Below are 19,787 nucleotides of genomic sequence, written 5' to 3'. Positions count from 1 at the left end.
TTACGAAAATGTCCGTTTGAAAACATAATAAAGGTAAAAAATCGATCGTTATATCTGAATCCGAATTAATCTTACACGCTAATACGAAACACGCTACTAAAATTAAAACCTTAGTACCTCCGGTCGTCTTCCTTTTTTATCAAGACAGAAAAAACAGTTCAAATATTACATCTCTGCAGAACGTATGATTTAAACTCACCGATCTCATGAAATTTTATCTCAAAAGTTTACTCGGAAGCTTTTCACGTTGATAACGAGAAAACTAACCGCGATCCGCGATTAGAAGCACACACGTCAGACACGCAGCACGAAATGTAGAAAATTAGAAACATAATAAAAGTATAGTGTTTTTCTTGCGCTTTGATCTTTAAAACGAGCACACAATCCCCTTCGACGTCACGATATAGCTGCTTCGAACACATCACATATCAAACATCGCGGAATCATCGAACACTGTCACAAGAGGAATAACATGCAAAATCTCCAAGATTTCCACGATATTTCATTGCGCAATGTTCCATTTTATCTCAAAAAGAAAACTACGACTTGTTTTATAGCAGTATATTTTGTATCATGAAAAAACTAAGCAACTTTTTGCGCATAATTTCTTGTAAAGAAGAATTCGTTTTCTCGTTATACACTACTTTATACATATTTTTTGCAATACCGATGAACTCAAGTAGAATAATACAATGTTTCTTTAAAAAAAGAAGACATAGTCAATAAAATTAAATAAAGAGTACTCGTTAGTTTTCTCCGTCCACTCAGCAATTCTGCGAACAAAGACGGAAAAAGGAAAAAGGGAAGGGCTTCACTTCGAAGAGTTACCTTAGAAACGACGCGTCTCGTGTGACGCCCCAAGTCACAGTAGGCTCTCTTTTCTAACCCTCTGTCATATTGGTTCTTTTTTATCAAGAGGGTCAATATCGGAAATCTGTAAGTTCTGTCAAACTGATAAAAATACTATCACATGTTTTCATTCACGTATCACTTTCAACAACGATGATTCAAAAATTTTATATGGCTCAACAACGGATCTCTATCTATATACAATGTAACATTTTGTCAAAACTATGAAATATATGTAGATCAGAGAATCAAACATACGAAGTCGCGGAACAATTTTTTTAGATAACAATATCATATTATTTTGGCTCAATAAAGCAGTGATCGATCAGGTATTTAGACACTGCTCGATTTCATATATGTACTGTAAAAAGATGCTACAATTTCTTTCTTATACTAAACATAGCATTGGTAGCTTCAATCAATTGTAACTCACATATTGTAATATCTTGCTATATATAATTTCTTGTATTGTAACAATATCCTTTTATTATTTAAAATATTAAATGAGAAATTGAATACAATAACATTGCGTAAATAACGTAAGTAGCTTATATACGTCTGAAAGAATAAATTTGAAGTTTAAAACCTTCATTATTTGAGATAAAAGAGCAAAAAATCAGGACATATATTACTATTCATAATATTCAGAATTTTGCCGTATAAGAGAGAAAGAATATTTAAAAATAAAATTTATGTAATAGTAATATAAGTCGACTTATGCTATTATTACGTCCAATTCCTCACATGTTGTACCATTATCCCGATTATAATTCCAACGTAAATCTGTATTCAATGTGAGGATATAAACCTGGTCGAACAACTGTATGTATATTATAAAGTTATTACGGTTTCTGCTTATTCTGCAAAATTGTATACGTAACAGAATTATTCGGGTTACATAAACGAAATTAAATGCGGCTTCGGCCATAATTTCTGCAGTACTATTCAGTCATTAATTTCATATCCGATTAGCTCAAATCGAAAAATGATCCTTCTCTGGACATTCACATATTTATAAATTGTAAAATAATGCCGAGTAATATAATTTCCCAACTTGTGAGATCGCATAAATTTAGTTTTGCAACTTGTTTATATCTTTTTACGTGTATAGAATCGTTATTACTTTCATCACCTTATTGGTAATAAAAATTAGTGATTTTAAATTTGTGCACTTTTTTTCTTGCAATATACATTGTTCAATAATAAAGAAATATTTTAAAACATAAAATGCCCGTCACGTCTCATGATTTGGAAGATATCTCCTTTAATTCCTTATTGCGCTCAAGACGCAACTCGAAGTCTAGTCTGCTTCGTTCGCGTTTTCAATAGCTACTTGAATACCCGGGGTTTTTGCGATGCAGAACGTTTTGAGAACCGATCCGACTCTCAAAATACAAGAGAAGTCACTTTCTCGAGTGAAATCTTTAAAGAATAGTTGAAATTCACCTTTTGGAATTATCTCACGATAGTGCGAGGATACGTTAGCGGTAATAATAATTTAAATATTAAATTGAATAAGTCATTATTTATTCCAAATTTAATTTATATTTTGAAAAACTGCCGATTTTTGTACAGGTATATTTCTTTATCATATATATTTAGAATAAATAAACATTATTGATGTTACTAAATATTGAATTTCATATTTATAACTAAAAATTCCTGTCACATCACGTTAAATTAAACTAAATTTTATTTTTTCATTTTTACTCGTGGAATGTTTTCATTTAATATTAAACATTAAATAATCTTTAAATAATTTCTTTATAAATAGCAAGAAAATCGCTAGTACCCTCTACATCCTCATTATAATTATTTCTAAATTTATTTTAAAATTTTTAACAAGATATCCAAAAGTAAAGCAGCGTTTTACAATAACTCTACAAAAAGTTATCTCGTACTCTGCCTGCGTTTAATCAATAAATAAAATATGACAACGTGCAATATTTCTGCAGCCACCTCATATTTTATTGGCAGCCATGAAATATTATAGACGTAGATATGAAGCTAGAATAACAAGTGCAATTTTGTAGTTTGGAAACGTGTCAATAATATCCAACATTTTTATAAAAACTGTTAGAAAAAAATACTTATATCTTAATAACGTTCCGGATTTTTTTATGACGCATTTTTATGTACATTCTGATATTTCTTTTTTTAATTTTATTTTATACATATGTATGCATTTATGCATGTACGCTTGTATGCATGTATATATGTATATGCATACATGGTGCATAGGTGAAAAGTGAGACAGTATATTTATATGAGTTTTTGTTCAGCATTACTATAGATACTATAGCAAAAGATTTTCAATTTTTATCTATTCTACATAGATTTTTATTTTATCTATTCTACATAGATATATCAATTTCTCACTCCTCGATCTGAGAAAGAACACTCAAAGATGTTAAGAGACTCGCATGACTCATTTCAAAATGATTAAATAGAAACTCATTTCTTATTTCCGTAATGATATCCTCTTTTAAAATAATCGCCTTTGTTATCGGAGCTGAGTCAAAAAAGGAAAACTTCTTGTCGAAGAAAGCTTCTTGTCACGCTGTTCTTTTCTGTTCGTTCAGCTACCCTAGTCCCACGGGTTTACATCTAGCAAAACACCTATCACGTAACAAAAACGAAATAAACTTTCGTGACATCCTGCTCTTATTTAAAACTTCTTTTACTTTTAACTTGTACGCTCACAGAATTTGATAGTAGAGTATTGCTTGATAGAATATAGTTCAAATTAATTATAAAAAGCCAAAGAAGAAAAAGTTCTTCTCTTTATTTGTATTTTATTTTAACAGAATTTGTAGGAAAAAAATCTTAATTAAAAACTAAATTAAAGCCGGTTATTAAGACACCTCTGCATATTTCATATTACGCATCAGGTTGCTTTAATTACCGATACTTTTCTCAATATAAACAGGTTAAATTGATAATTTTAATATCATTGGAGATGGAACGGCCGGAGAATTCGAGCAATAATGAGAGAATGTTCCACATCGCAATAGGGGGACGAAATTCCGCGTTAAATAATAATCCGACGTATTTTCTAATTATTTCGACCATCCAATTTATATACGAATATTGTCAGCTGTTAATTTTCGAATAATGCGCTTTGTCTTTTTTTTTACATTAAAAAAAAGAAAGAATATTTAATTACATAAGCACATACACACCATACACGAGACTCAATTTTCACCAAAAAATGGTCAGTTTTAGAACTGACATATTATCGAATATAACTGTTAGACATTTAGCCGTTTCACAACATTAATTGTTTAATTCATGATATCGCAATATTAAATTTCGTACCGAAGTAATACGAGATTTGATATCATGAGAGGGTATCTTAAATAAACTCGTATCGCTACTGTATCATACGTGACTGTATCGCTAAAAAAAAAGCAGTGTAAGATAAAAAGCCCATTTCAGATGTTAGTAGTGATGAATAGTAACGAGAACATTTCAGGCCAACGACCGCGACCGCTTCGGTTCGTTCGTGCTCAAAGATAGTAATAGGAAATGAGAGATAATTTTGATCTGACCATCGCGCATCGGTGGAAGGTAGATATCCTCTACTCCTTTTGATCGAAGAACTCCTGTAGAGGTGATCGTAAGCGCGGAGTTCCGAATGATACGTTATCTCGATCGCGTTATTAGATTGCTCATTGAACGCCGTAATCTTTCTGTGTTCCTTCACATATTAACTAAGTTTCCAGGTAACATACCTACGTCAAAATGACATCAAAAACTGGCGATTACTGGTCCGGTGATGTCAGATGACCAAATAATACCTCATTTAAAACGTCTTTTTGTGTCTTAATAATGTTACAAAAACATCATAATATCGTGAGTTTTAAGTTATTTTTATAAATAAATGTTTTATAAGATAATTGAAGATATAAGAATGTCTGCAACAAATCCTTGATCAAAAATTGAGTTTAAATTTTTTCAAGTAATAAATAATTGTTTCTATTGTCACATGTCTCGCATTGCGTAAGTTACTGCTTGATTAGCAATATTTTGTATTAAATAAATCTTAGCAATATTTTGTATTAAATACTTTCGTTTTTATTATAACTTCAAACTTTATATTTTTGTTTTTTACTTAATATAATGTTTGGTCATTTTTGGTCATCTTCCGACCAAATTTTGACGTATGCCTGCTAGCTGAGTAAGCACGCGAGTAAAAACGCGATTGTAAAACTTGCGACGTGTTTATTTTTACAAATCCCGCTTGCAGAATAAAATCTTATAAGTTCCAATGTTTGAACTGTCATTTTAAATAAAACATTTCAGTGTGAAATCTTCAAAGTGAAAAATATAAATTTTCGATGTCGTTCAATACGCTTTCAAATAGATTCGGAACGTTTCATAAATCTTAACAGGCTTGTGACTTTATCGAATTTTCGATTGAGTTCAAGTTGAGTAATGCGAATACTATCGGTTACACTATATGAAATACTCTCTCAATATCGTTATTTAAATTAAACACATTTCGCACATAAAATCTTTTAAACATGATGCAGATTAATAAAATTGCCGCCTTATAGATTTATTCTTACGGATACTGTGAATATTCGTAATGCGACGAAGTCCCAAACGACCTAATTTTCTAAAACGAGGAACATGGAAATCGAGGGGATTGTTTTTTTAGTCCCGGAAGTGCAAATTGATCGAGAGTCGATGACAAAAGATGTGATTTTCACGTTCGCAGGTTACACGCGATAGTAACAAAGAATCGACACTGTCGTACCGGCAATCCAATTTTCGGATCTCGGCAACAGCGGAAAAACGAAGAGTGCGAAAGAGGATCACTTTTGCGCAGAGGCCAAGCACACCCAATTCTCACCACTGAAATAAACGAATTCATGCGTAAATTCACGTCGCGTTCTACTGGATTTAATTTATACCGGACCGAAGAATCGACAGACAATTCATTTCTCCACTCGTAGTTTTCATATCTTTCATTCTCTCACTACTCTCATTCTCGCACGTACGTATATTATTCGCGATTCTCCACACGCAAGTAATATTGTACGACGTCGATTCATCAGCGATAATCACGGGCGAATATTTGGAATGTCAGGAACAAATATTCCCGCCCTTCCGTACGCACACACACAAAGAAAGAGACTCCGATATCCATCAAAATATGAAGAAAGTAATGTCTCAAAGACATATACTGGTGATATATATCTCGCGTTATTTTTATATTGCTGAATGTATATCTAGCTGTAACAATAGTCGATATATTTGAACAAATTAAAAGGATTTCTAAATCTTTTAATAACTACACATATATAAAAAATTAAAACATGTCTATATAAGATGCTTAAATAATGTCAAATAAATGTTTATCAATAGACGCTTCCTTCGCAAAATTCTTGATAAAGATACCTATTAGCTAATTAAGGTAAATGTTACAATCTATCGATACTCAAATGCAACGTTCGCTCGAGATAAGATTCAGATTCGAGATCATTTAGCGTGCACAGTCAGCACCTTCGGGTTGTAATTCGCAATGCAGTACCATTCGTGGTCACATCAATGTAATGGAATATCGAGTTGCCTTTCCGATGCAATTCCATTTTCTCGCCGATACGAATTCCTTACTTTCACATGTACGGCAACGTGACGTCGGTTTGCATCTGTACGTGTCACACAACGAACTTCATTCAACTCGGCTCGCGTATATTGATAATAAAGGCTGCGCTTTCGAATCGCGGGTAATCTGAGGTACGACGCGAAGCCATAATTTATACTCGGCTAATTTTAATTGCACATCACTTCACGTTATCGATAAAAAAAGAAGACTGCATAAAGAAACGATAAAATGTACCGCGAAGTACCGGAGCGTATGTATATACAATATTTATTAGACCACGAATATAGATTACAATTGTAGATGTAAAGAGAAACCAAAATCTTTATCTTGTATCTAATTATCAGCAAAAACCAATATGCAGAAATATTATTTTTATAGATTTTTCACACGATTTCGAATATCATTTACGTCTGTAATAAGGAAAACCAATTCTTGAACTCGATTGTTGAGACGGCTGTCGAAATGCGTGACGATGAATCGTCGAAGCGATCCGATAAATGCCAAGTTTCACCATGTGGAACATCGAGCTCTCATCGAGACACGTTTTATCGTGGTTAGTAATTCGAAGCGCACGCCCGTCCTATAACAGCTACTACTACTCGCGACTGAGGCATTCCCATAGGAATATAACTCCTACCACTAGGTGGATGCGCCTCACGCTCGTACATTAACGCGTATTTACGTCCGCTCCCGCCGCGATCACATCGTGCCGGTTTGCAAACGTGCCGGTCGAAAACGATTCGTTTCAGCCCTTACCGAGTATCTGCCGAGGAATCCTAATCGCGCGGGCGTTATTCAATTACACCGCAGTCCTCATTACTTCTCCAGAAACAAGAGAGATGCTTATGAACATTTTTAATTTATTCTACAATCGAGAAATTGTAAGTACGTTCGCGTGTTATACAACGCAAAGCCGTGCATATCTCCCAGTATCAGCTTTTTAATATTAATTAAAATTAAGAATTATACGAAGTAACTGATGAATTAAAGTGCTTTAGAATAATGTATAAACTAATATTATTTATGGCAAGCGTGTGAGTTAATTCGAGTACCGATATTATAGAATCGTATAATCTGACTATACAGCGAATTACAAACTGCAAATTTAATTCCAGTAATGAACTGTGTAACTAGTCTGTGCGCGATAAACTTTATGAGACATATGCCCGTTTCACTAATAAAATTTACTTTATATTGCGTGCAAAATGGAAAAATAATTGATACAAATAATTGAAAATATTAATATTTTGATTTTATATTGGAAAATATTGATCTCTCAATAATTTTCTTTCCGTAATTAAAACGAATACAACTATACTGTATAATATTTAATATTTTTTTCAAAATGTTCAAGATTCGCACCCTTTATTTCTTTATTATAAGTAATAATACCGATTATGGTTGTCAATAATTGCCCGAGGAGTGATCGCAGCTCTTCACAAGAAGCAATAACTTTCCAAAGCCTTTAAATTCCTTCGTAAATTGAGTTACAATTCTCGCGCATGTTGTTCTGCAGAAAAGAAGGGGTAAACTTTGTTAAGCCATTTGCATGACAAAGCTAAGGAAATTGAATTAAAATTCATTCACGTAATAGTTACGTAAATTGGAGAAGTTCTAACAAAACATGAAACTAATTTCTGTGAAAACATTTCTTTATTTCATTCTAATAAATATAACTTTTAATAGCACTTTTTATTTTATCATTTCGACTGTTTATTGCGAACGATTAATAAATCAATAAATCGACAGTTTATATATGGCATTCATTAGACTTGTGCGTATGATGAGATGTATAATACATGTCTGATAAACGACTATGTTAATTTGTAAAGTTGTATATTCGGTTCGAGACGTGGGCCGGAATTACAACACTCTCTGAATTTACTTCCTTTGTCATTATTCTGAAGAAAGTTCTAACAAAGATAGGAGAATGTCGCAGCATTTACACTAACAAGATTCGCTATTTACCGAGCAGTGTAGCATACACCCGGCCTTATGAGTTAACGAGCTCGACTCTCATAAAAGATACAGCTGTTACTCGCCTATTCTTATCAACCAGATATAGAATGCTGCGTTCTACTTCATCATTTATTTACAAAAAGTTGTTAAGAGTTTAGCTTTGTTAGAAATTCTTATGCTTTCGCCGTTGTTTTCTGCGAATATTTTTTGTTATCCCTTTAAATCAGATAATTTGTATAAGTATTATTATTTGTTTCAATACAATAGGAAAATTATTTCAGTGATTTTATAGCAAATTAGAATTGTAGTAATGAATTTAGATTTCATTACTCAAATTGTTAATTAAATTTTGTGTCCTGTAGTGGATATTTCATTATACCATATGTACTACCTCATATTTAAAACATTACTTATTTACATAAACTTGGATAAAATACATATTCCCTAAATAATATCTCATGCTGTTAAACTAACAATGTTAGTATAGAAATCGCTAATAATAATATTGTAGGTACATTTTAAATGTTTGCGAGATTTTATGACATATAAGCATAAATTCGCAATAGCGAACAGTTGCTAAGCACTCACTATCAAACTTGTCATATTTACGTGGCTACGTGGTATTCACATCTGCTTTAAGGAATATTTTTAGGATAAACAGATCACTGTCACTCTGCACCGTGCACCGTGAAATGGTTGTCGTGGTGTTGTGGTTTGCGTGCTCAAAACACGTTTGAGTTACCACAACGTGTGCGCAGACCATTTTTCCTTGACATACGTATCTCTTTTTCCCTTTTTTTTTTTTTTTTCAAGAGTGTAACACCAGAATTATTTCGTCGTTATAGTTGTTTTATTACATGTATCCTTTTTCACATTTGCACGAAAAAAGATTTTGCATGAAAGACAAAGTTAATAAAATATATTTTATCTTAAATATCGCGCATCTGTTAATTCTAATTAATTCAATTATATCCGAATATTGCACTAGGTTCTTTTGAATAAAATAAATTATCTAGCACAATATTAAATGTAAACTTTATTAATCAGAAACTTGACTTTCTATATATGAAAATGTTATTTGCAATTGGGAGCAAAACAGTCGACAGCTCGACAATAAATTCCAAATTAGAATTCTACCACTCTGGAATTCGTTTCCCTTTTTACGAGCTTGTCAGAGAGAACGCAATTTGAAGGCAACTCTCTCATTCTACTTTAGATCAATCACGACTTTCTTTCTCATTGAAGTTTAAAGTTATAAACCTTGACCAAGGTATCCTCTATATCGGTCAAAGTAACTTCGGAGACAAAACATAATACGGAAGTATCCGTGCAGATTTCGTAATTTGCTCGAGTGTCAAAGAAAGGTATAAGCACAAAAAGATTAAAAGCAGCTGCTACGCTACACGACTGCTACAAACACGACGATTATCACGCGCGAAAGAATTAAAGATGTCTTTTGACTCTGGTTACCAAGAAATAAATATCGATCAGAGAATTAATCGACTGCCATTGTTAACTTTCTTTTACAAATCGGAATCTATAATGACCATGCACATCTATAGCGATCAATGCGAAACAAAAGAATCAAGAAGTAGAAATCTCGGGACAAAGTGAGTTAAGAAATAATTAATTTTAATTTTGTTTGTGACCTTATAAGTAACCTTATAAGTAATTTTGTAATTAATCCTCACTCTCTACGAATCGCAAAAGAATAACGATATTTTATTTGAAACTTTTATACATGTTTGACAAATAACTACTCGGCAGAAATGACGAAATTATTTCGTTTTCGCAGGATAAAAAATTCTATTTGCCGACCGTATTGCATTCGCTATTAGCACATTATTGGAGAAAATTATTAGGATAAAACATGACAGAGTAACTATGTGCGTGATAATTGCATTGATAATTATAAATTTGAGGTAATATGCACACAAGCGTAATAATCTAGATGGGCCATATGATATTTTCTTCTGTCACACAAAATATTATCATCAATAAAAATAGTTCTTCATAATTAAAGCAATAACAATAAGATATGTAATTATTGTTACAGATATAAAATAAATTATTATTTCTTGTAAAATTATTATAAACTTATAATAAATTATATCTTTTATCAATTGGATAAAAACACAGACGTTTTTATAAAAATATTTTTATTGGAAAGCGAGATAATATTTAAAAATGCAATTCTAAAAATTCTAGTAAAATGGAATTATTCAAAAACTTGTAACTTTAGAATCAATGTAAACTTTAGAATAATGTAATTTTAGAATCAATTATAAAATGGATTTGGTGGATTTCTAATAATATTTTATATCGATCACACTCGATCGACCGACTACCGATATAATACAAAACGCCAAATATTCCGTCGATATTTAAATAATATCCATTTGTCAACAAGATGCATTATCAATTTGCTTGTGGCGATGTACTAATTAACGTGACGCTAATTAGAGATTATCATATATCTATAATGATACACAGTTACTAGTTAGGAAACTTGTTTGCATTAATTATCAATAATAGTTGATATTACAACAACGTATGCCTCATCTAGAGTAAAAAAAAATCATGGACTCTATTTCGTGCTAAATGATAAACTAACAAATATCGCCTTAACTCAAATCGTGAGATACCCGTTTAACCAAATACAAAAAAATAAAAGTGACATACTCTTAGACGCTGTGATAAATATTTATAAGTAGAAAAAAGTTGATTTCTTAAATATTTATACTTCATATAAATATAATAATAGAGAGATTTTAATGTCTAAAAGATATGTAAAAGCATACATTATTTGCAATAACAAAAATATATATTACTGCTATCAATCTGATCCCATTTTATCCAATCGTAGTATAAAGAGTATGATAATAATAAAATTAATGACATGAGTACTTCATATATCTAAATAAAGTACTTTTTCCCTTTGCAATTTATTTCGTCCTATCATTTATATACTTTTTAGAACGTTTCTTCTTTCCGTAACAAGATATTAATTAGAAGTTCTTACGTCATAAATCGAAGGAAAAGAACACTTTTAAATGTTGAGAATTCTCCGTCGACAATTCTACATTCTCCAGAAAGAGAAACAACTTGTACTGTGAAAGAGGCAATACGATAAATTTCGCAAAAACTTAGTCCGTCTCTCTATCAAGATCGAGATCGAATGGGCTCTAACATGAAACGAGCATCGAGAATATTTCACCGGGTAGGGTGTAGGTTTCATCGATCGTTTCTTGAATTACTTGTTGCGAGGGCGATTGTGCTGCGAGCCACAGACTTCCCCTTTCGCTTCGTTACATCAAAATTGGACGAGTTTCCTCGTTTCATCGGTTCGCTGATTCACTCCATCCTTCTTAGCTCATTTTTCAATTGACGCAAAACGGCGTAAAAATAAAAAGTTGAAATTCTCTCTCACTTTCGTCCATCTCTTTTAAAATGCGAAAAAATAGAAATATCTTCTGCATTATTTGTTAAGTAATATCGTTAAATTTACGTTATTCATATTGATTATATGTATATTACCTAAATTATTTTCTCCCCCAAGAAAAAAGATAAAAAGATTCCAAAAGCACGCATTGTAAAAAAACTATCATGAAAAGACACTACTTTTATGTGTTAAAATTCAAGAAACATTTTACAATTTTTGTTTAAATTTGTTTTTCTTGCTAAAGTAATGGTATTAAAAAATCGCAACTGGGAATAAAAAATTATACAACGCTATAAAATACAATTCTCTCATTGTCCTACGCGCGCACTTTAATATTGAAAACGTTATATATCCATCAATAATTTTTGTATAAATTTTATCGCGGTGCGAGGTAACGAGATACCATAAAATAAATAAAGATATGAAACATTGAATAGTCAAAAATTAAATTCATCCCAGAAGTACGAAAACTCTTTCAAATAATCATAGGAACGATGCTCGCATAACAGCCATTCAAGTTTTCCGATTATTTCCAAGTAGCGTAGCTATTCACAGGGGGTATTTCTGTTCGTGACGCGCCGTTTTCTCTCTATTAAAGTACTCGAATCAAATGGGCTTGCTGCATGTGGCCGCAATGGGAGGCAATCCTGATCTTATCTTCCAGAGCGGAAAGTGTCTTGGGAATCGAAGCATGTGTCGGTAAACTGATTTCTTGAGTGCACCCCGGATAGAGTGACTTGATTGTTTACAAAGTCGTAAATGTTTCTTGAATTCTATAGTATAAAACAAGGTACGTGCAAAAACTTCCACAATGCAATTAAGGATATTTCTTGATTATGCAGTAAAATTAAATCAGTAATATGCACATGAATATCTCTCTCCTATATATTTCACATAATAAATTATTAATATATCAAAGTTGCATTTAAATCATAAAATAAAATTTTCGAGATTTTTATGAGACACGCATGTCAATTTCTGTTATATGGATTAATTACTTATTACATTTTTAAAGAGCAATTAATTGTTAAAATAATTTCGCGTTCAGCAAATAAAGAGAATGCCAAAAACTACGCTTTAAATTTTCTCATACTAATAATATTATATAATTATTTAGTCAATATAAGTTTACTCTTATTCGATGAAAACTATTTGTTCAGCATAAAGCATGATGCTCAAGGAAGATCGAGTTTCTCTCGTTGCGGGAATATTTGCTTTCGAATCTCTGGCAAAAGGAAATGCGGAATATGCATGTATGGCGCACAGGTATTGAACTTGCATAGCTGTGGGTGCTAATTAGCGGCAAGCTTGTTATTTGATTCAATGCATTTTACCTCGTTCGAAGATATCACGGTATAGCCCACAATAATTAAATTTCAGTAATTTAACAAGATAAATTTAATAATTTAGCGACTTAAAAAATACAAGATAATACTTTTGTCTTTTTCAAGTTGCTAAATTATTGAAGTCATTTTGCTGAAATATTTTATTTTGTAAAATTACTGCAGAGTTCAATTTGTATGTTGATTTCACGATAATTATCATCATTATAAATTGCAAATTGCTGTCATTTTGATGTTCGCGGTTGTCGCTGATGTTGATTGTATCACGGTGACAGAGTAATTCCGCGCTATGGTTTTCGTCTTACCAAACTGTGCAAATATACCGACTATATGTATGTACGAAATATATATTGAGATTATACTAGAACAGCACAGCGCCAGAAATTTACATACGGATGAGTTATTTATACAGAATTTAAATATAGTAAATATAATCATGCTCCTTCATCAAAACTTAGGAGAGATTTAATCAGAAAGGAAACACTATTCAAATAAAGGATTAAAAGGTTAAAGTATTATATTGTATTATATCTATCTTAATTAAAATATATTATTGAAAAGTTAATAGAATAGAAAAGCACACAAACGATTATAACATTTTATCACATTCAACACATATTTTAATAAGATAAACTAAAGACACATCATTCCTGTGTCATGTTACGCTAGTAGATGCAATTCACGTAACATAAGGTTGGATTACTAGGTTCCATTTATTATGCGTCGTTTGTCCAACAGATATTATATATAAAGCTTAATTTCGGCGCGAGATAAAAATTCCGACAAATTAATAAAAACACAAAAACTTTAAATAATAGCAATTATATTAGTTTTATCATAATTAGAGATATTTTTTAGTTTTAGTTAACCAGATAAATTTAAAAAAGTGCAAGTATTTCAGTAATACTCAAAGCAAAAGCCTACTTATCTATCTGGTTAATTAAAACTTGAAAAAATATGTCTAATTACACTAAACCATATTGCATCAGTATGTTCAATATTTCATTCAATCTTCTAAGAAAATACACGGCGCCTATATTTACTAATCACTTCTAAATTGCGGGAGTAAAAGTCAGAAGCCGCTCTACGTGAGGCGCATAACAACCCGCATCTTGACCCGCAATTTAAATTAACGCGATTACTCAGTCTCTCGAATTTTCCACGTACGTACCCTCTGCGCGTTTCCCAACGTTTTATTTTTCCCGTTGCTTTCTCACTTCGACGCTTAGAGCCAACGTCAACACATTCAATCTGCGCTCATTGCTACCGCGTACCTCCATTCATTTCTCGTCTAGCAACCCTCGACCGGAAAGAAAACGCACAAAGTTTACCAAGTTAAATGTTATAATTAATTGCTAACATTTCGTTACATCTAGATGAAAGACTCATTAACGAACTCTACGGAATCGTTATGTCGCGTATCACCGTGTTGTAGCGTTGCTTCTCAACCCGCTATAAACCACACGGTCGCTATAAACCTGAACATTCAGCAGAGTGGAATGAGAAAAAGTCTTAAAGACCAGACGGAAAGGGAGATAAAAGAAAAGAAAGCTATCGCGTAAAGATGGTAAAGATTTACTGGCAAAAAATTCTGCACCGTAATACAAATATATTTTAAGACATTGAAACCAGACGTATAAAATTAATTATTTATAAAAAGTAAATAGTTTCGGGAATATTTTTATCATCTTCTTGTTAAGATTCCCAGGGGAATAGATTTATATATAGGCAAGCACATAATATATTAATAATATTTCCTAAGTTTTCCTAAAAATTGCTGCTTGATTTGATAAAATTTTTGCAGCGTAGAAACCGACATGAGAAAGCCTATTCTAAGCACATATATTCATATATGATAACGGATTGATGATAACTGCAACTATCATTTTTCGACAATACTTATCAACATACTAACATATGTAGTCTTTTATACACGGAATAGTTTAATTGATAAATATTTCTGTCATTATTATTTTATTTCTTTTCGTTGTTGCTTTACGATAATATTACTTTTAATACGTTAACTCTCTGCTTATGTGTTTTTTTTTAACATGTTGAACTTAGTTCCTTTATTGGAATCAATCTTTCTTAATTAAAAATTTCATTTATGATAAATATTAAAAAAATCTGTCTCATATTTATAAACAAATAGCATATCCGTTTATTGACCACAAAGAAATCTTTTGTGACTAAAAGGGATTGAATTTCGTAACATGTATTTTCATGCAAATTTGATTTATTCCATTTCGCTCCTTCGAAAAACGTCGCAATATAAAGCACAAGGTAATTTCAAAGCAGCATCAGTAAGCTCTTGTGCATTCTCATTTTTTCCCAATATGCATATTCGCGTAACATGAGAAAGTACTTCGATTCATAAGATTTACAAATGCGTTTTATGTATTTGAGAAACCCGAGAATAGATGCTTTTTACTTCTGGTTGCTATTTTTACTTTTATTGCAGCCACTGTAAGACAGTTATTGTTGAAACTTGTATCGAAATAATCGTGAGCTAAATCTGGAGTATTCGGGAAAATCTGGACGTATTCCTGAAGATCAGATTAGATTGGATTGAATTAAAACCCCTAAAATAACCGAGAGAGGCTAACATACAGATAACTTCTTTTAAAGCTAAATAATTAAATTGTAAGGAATTCTACAAAATTAAATTATACAGCCGAATATCTAGAAAAAAATCACGGTTTTATAATCACAATAATTGTGCGGGAATAGGATAGAAAGCTACAGCGTAACTCAATATTCCTCGACCGTAACGCGCGGTTTTCGATGCCAAACCGCTGTCGCAATTTCAGTAATAGCCAATGAGCCGAAAATTAGGACGATTCACCTAGCGTAAAAACGAGCGCGAATATTCACAATGTTGACGATCGACCCGGAATAATCCGCACCGGTCAGAATTGTTGGAGTACATTTGCGAATAACGCGAATTGCGAATAATGCCAAGCGCGGATATATCGTGATCGAATATCGAGATGTATCGAGATATGTTCAAACACGGGATATGTTCAAATGTGAAAATGTTTGTACATATTTTTTACATGCATGCAGCTTTGATATTTCATTTTATTTCTTCCATATAGATTCACCGTTTACATTATTCCATCAGTATAAGCGTTCGTTCGTTCTTGAAAATGTAACGGAAAATATACGCATGAGTGTTTTAACAGTCTACACGTCAGAAGTGATGCTTTTTAAAGTTCCTTCGTAATGAGTTTGCCAATTACGATGAGTATAACGATAGATCAAGTGATCCATCAATTTGTAAGTTTTGTCGAGAATACTTCTTCGAGCACGACAGTTAGCAGCTCTACCTTTACTTTCTCAATTGATAAGATACTTCAAGCGCAAAATATTAAAGGGTGTATAAAGCAAACGAGGGAAGTTTATTTTAATCGATATCAGAAGAACAGTTATGCAATAATGTATTATCCAAGATAGATAGAGAGAGAGGGGGGAGAGAGAAAGACAAAGTAAGAAATAAAGTTAATATTACATTAAGCAAACCATTAAAAATAGGTTGACATTTATAATTTTAATTAAATTTACCTCACAATTTTATTCATGCGTATAACTTTTAAAATAATATACATTATATTTTACATTCTTCCTTAAATCGATCTATTATAGGTATTCAGTAAAACGCTGAATGAATGAATGTGATATTATACGAATAAATTTGAAAATTTGTACTTTACAAGTTACAAGCGTAAAATAAAATTATTTGTTGGCCTTTTATCTATTCGATTCTCGTTACAATAAATTTTTAAAAAATTATCTTTGCTTTGATTATTACAATCTATTTTATAATAATCATATACGCTACACAGAATCTTTAATTTTTAATTAATCTTTAAAAAATCAAAAAAGTAAGTTTTATTTTAATAGTTTTTAGAAACACACATTTTATTTTTTTATTATTTTATGTAGCATCGTAACATTTTGTCAGCCCAACTAAATTATTAAAATATTAGCATACATTAAATAAATAACCTGTTTGCCCTATAGAATTTCAAGTTTATCCGTCTGCTCACGTGAACGCAGTTATAAGAAAAATTCTCCCCCCATCGTCGTTTTCTCTCCTTCTTTCTTTCTTTCATATTGCACCTGTCGGTTCGCGTCTCAGCCTATCTCGCTTCTGGAAACCGTAATCTTGAAGAAGGGAGCATGCATTATCGTGTGCACAGATCCGTGAAAATAAGGTCTCGTCTTCCAACGCAAAGCACAACGAAGATCGAAAGAAAAACGAGAGAAGGTGCGAGCAGCATCATTCACGATGGTTGACCGAATACGCGTCGATACGCTTCCTCTTTTGTGTGTGGTGTGTGTATGTGTGTTTGTGTACATGCGTGTATGTGTATGCTATTTTTATATTCTTTTACTAATTTGTTTTTATTCACCCTTTCTTAATATTCATAAATTTTATATGCCGAATGTAAACGTCTTCTAACAAAAAGTAAATTTGTTTCTATTGATTTGTTGGTGTTTTACACGTGAAAAGCGTTTCTGTCGCCATTTCTTCCGCCGTCACAGTTTAGCGAGGAAAAAGAATAGAAGAAGAAAAATGAAACCTCGAAAGGAAAGGAAAATGCGAAACCCCTAAGAAAGAATTGCCTCTCACCCTCTCGATATTCGCGACACTTAAGCTTTTAGCAAACGTTTACACTAACTAATGTATAGAAATAAGAGTGAGTTTCATCGTAAACACTCCCAAACCAGGTGCGCAAACGAGAAGCTGAAAAACGACGTTCTTCAAGTGTAAGATTGTAGAGGCGGAAAGTTAATTTGTTATGCAGGCGACAATTGCGTGTCTGAAATTCTTCACGGTCTTCAACATTCAACTACAAGTGACAGTTCGCATTGCATAAACGTTATGCTTAACGTAACTACATAAAAGATTTTAATTTGACATAGATTGGCACACATACATTTCTCCCGATATACGTTTCGTGTCGCATATAGATAATAATCAGAATAAGATAATTTGTAAAATTATCTATGATAAATCGTGCCACAAATTTAAAATTTTAAGAATATAATGATTGATGCGCCTATTGTTTTAAAAGCTTAACATTATCTTTAGAGTTATTATAATACAGCAAATGTTAACTTGATTTATGTTTATAACCGTAGATCAATGATAAACAATATAAGAACGGCAGATTCAACAGGTGTTATGCTGCGAAATTGCGTGGAGTAAAGTCCAAACAATAAGAAAAACAAAGGTGAAAATACAACGGATTTGCTGTAAGCCGTGTTACAAGAATTTCATTAAATTCGGCTTTGTTCTATAGTGTACGGCCGTGTGATATTAGCTAACAAAACGATTAAACGCACTACAAGTAAAATTTTAATTTTATTTATTTTATATCCGGTACGACGGCACAATCAGACAAATGTACGTATATCAATAACGCATTGATTGTATAAATTATTTATGTAAAATAACATTTAATAAATAAAGAACTATAGGTTTGATATTAATATTAATGGATAAATGAACGAAATATTTAAATTATTTATGTCATTTTGCATGTGCGAATTCTATCTGTGAGTATCGACCGGATATTCATATTGTTCGCGTATATCACGCTTTTTATTGATTAAACCTCTCCCTATTCGCACAACACAAAACAAATTACCGTATACTGATTAATTGACCAGTATATTCAGTGCAATGATGAAAATATTAATGGTTCGAACAGAACAACATCATTATTATATTAACACCTGCGTTTATCAACAACAAAATTTCATCGGCATAGAGATAAAAGCACCGTTGATAAAAGCATCATTAAGCTAATTAATTTGTTAATTTAAAATATTACTTTTAAATAAATTGCAAACAGAATTGTGTCACGTTATTATGTATTCCAGGTTCGATAAGCAACATAGATGGTGCGGAATATCACTGCAACAAAACTGCCGTGCGAAAAGTAATCAGCGGAGTCGTTGGTGCAGCGAGTTCAGTAACTTCGATTCAAGTTGCCAATCTCCTACGATTGTTTAAAATTCCGCAAGTAAGTAAACCTTAGGTTAAATTCATTCTCCTAGTACAATATCTTGACAATAGAGAAATATTTATACAAAATATTTCGCGAAAATTATTATTTCTCGAACAATTGTTCCCTGAAAGCAGAATTCTTTTATAAATGCTTTTATTACGTGATGTTTGTCACGTGTATTTCTCCTCATCGAATAAAGTGAAAAAATAATGATAAACGGAAGTTAAAGATTTATTTGCATAAAAATTTGTAAATACGTAATAGATAATTTATGACATAAATGAAGAAAAATATATGATTATAAAATACTGTAAATTTATATAAACTAAGAAAAATATAATCCTGTTTTAGAAAATTAGTAAAATGAAATAGTAAACAGAGAGACAAATATATAATGTACAATGTACATACAATAAATGTGTAGCGATTGTGGTGCAGAGATATGTGCGCTACTCTAATGAGCCGAAGATCCGAGTTCAAATCCGGCCACTAAAAATCGTCGGTTTTTATACAATCGCCACCTCTCGGAAATGGCGTGGCAACCCCCCGAGAGTATGTTG

The 19,787-nt window shown here is 32.0% G+C and overlaps 1 protein-coding gene and 1 long non-coding RNA gene across 10 annotated transcripts in view; one reads left to right on the top strand and one right to left on the bottom strand.

Annotated features, from left to right (window-relative positions):
• Glurb (metabotropic glutamate receptor B) overlaps window positions 1-19,787 on the top strand; it is a 134,001-nt gene that overhangs the window by 82,901 nt on the left and 31,313 nt on the right. For all 9 annotated transcript variants that reach the window (XM_071699347.1, XM_071699356.1, XM_071699337.1 and 6 more), the window contains one exon: window positions 19,100-19,242. In XM_071699347.1, the coding sequence (XP_071555448.1) occupies window positions 19,100-19,242 (143 nt within the window). The remainder of the gene's footprint in view (window positions 1-19,099; window positions 19,243-19,787) is intronic.
• Window positions 1-19,787, bottom strand: part of LOC139768963 (uncharacterized) — a 510,605-nt gene that overhangs the window by 477,608 nt on the left and 13,210 nt on the right. The window lies entirely within an intron of this gene.

This window comes from Temnothorax nylanderi, unplaced genomic scaffold, assembly GCF_030848795.1.
Source record: "Temnothorax nylanderi isolate EJ_2023f unplaced genomic scaffold, tnyl_v1.0 TNYL_tig0002_pilon, whole genome shotgun sequence".
NCBI classification, from domain to species: domain Eukaryota; kingdom Metazoa; phylum Arthropoda; class Insecta; order Hymenoptera; family Formicidae; genus Temnothorax; species Temnothorax nylanderi.
Note: the sequence above shows the minus strand (reverse complement) of the source record. Positions and strands in the feature narration are given on the sequence as shown.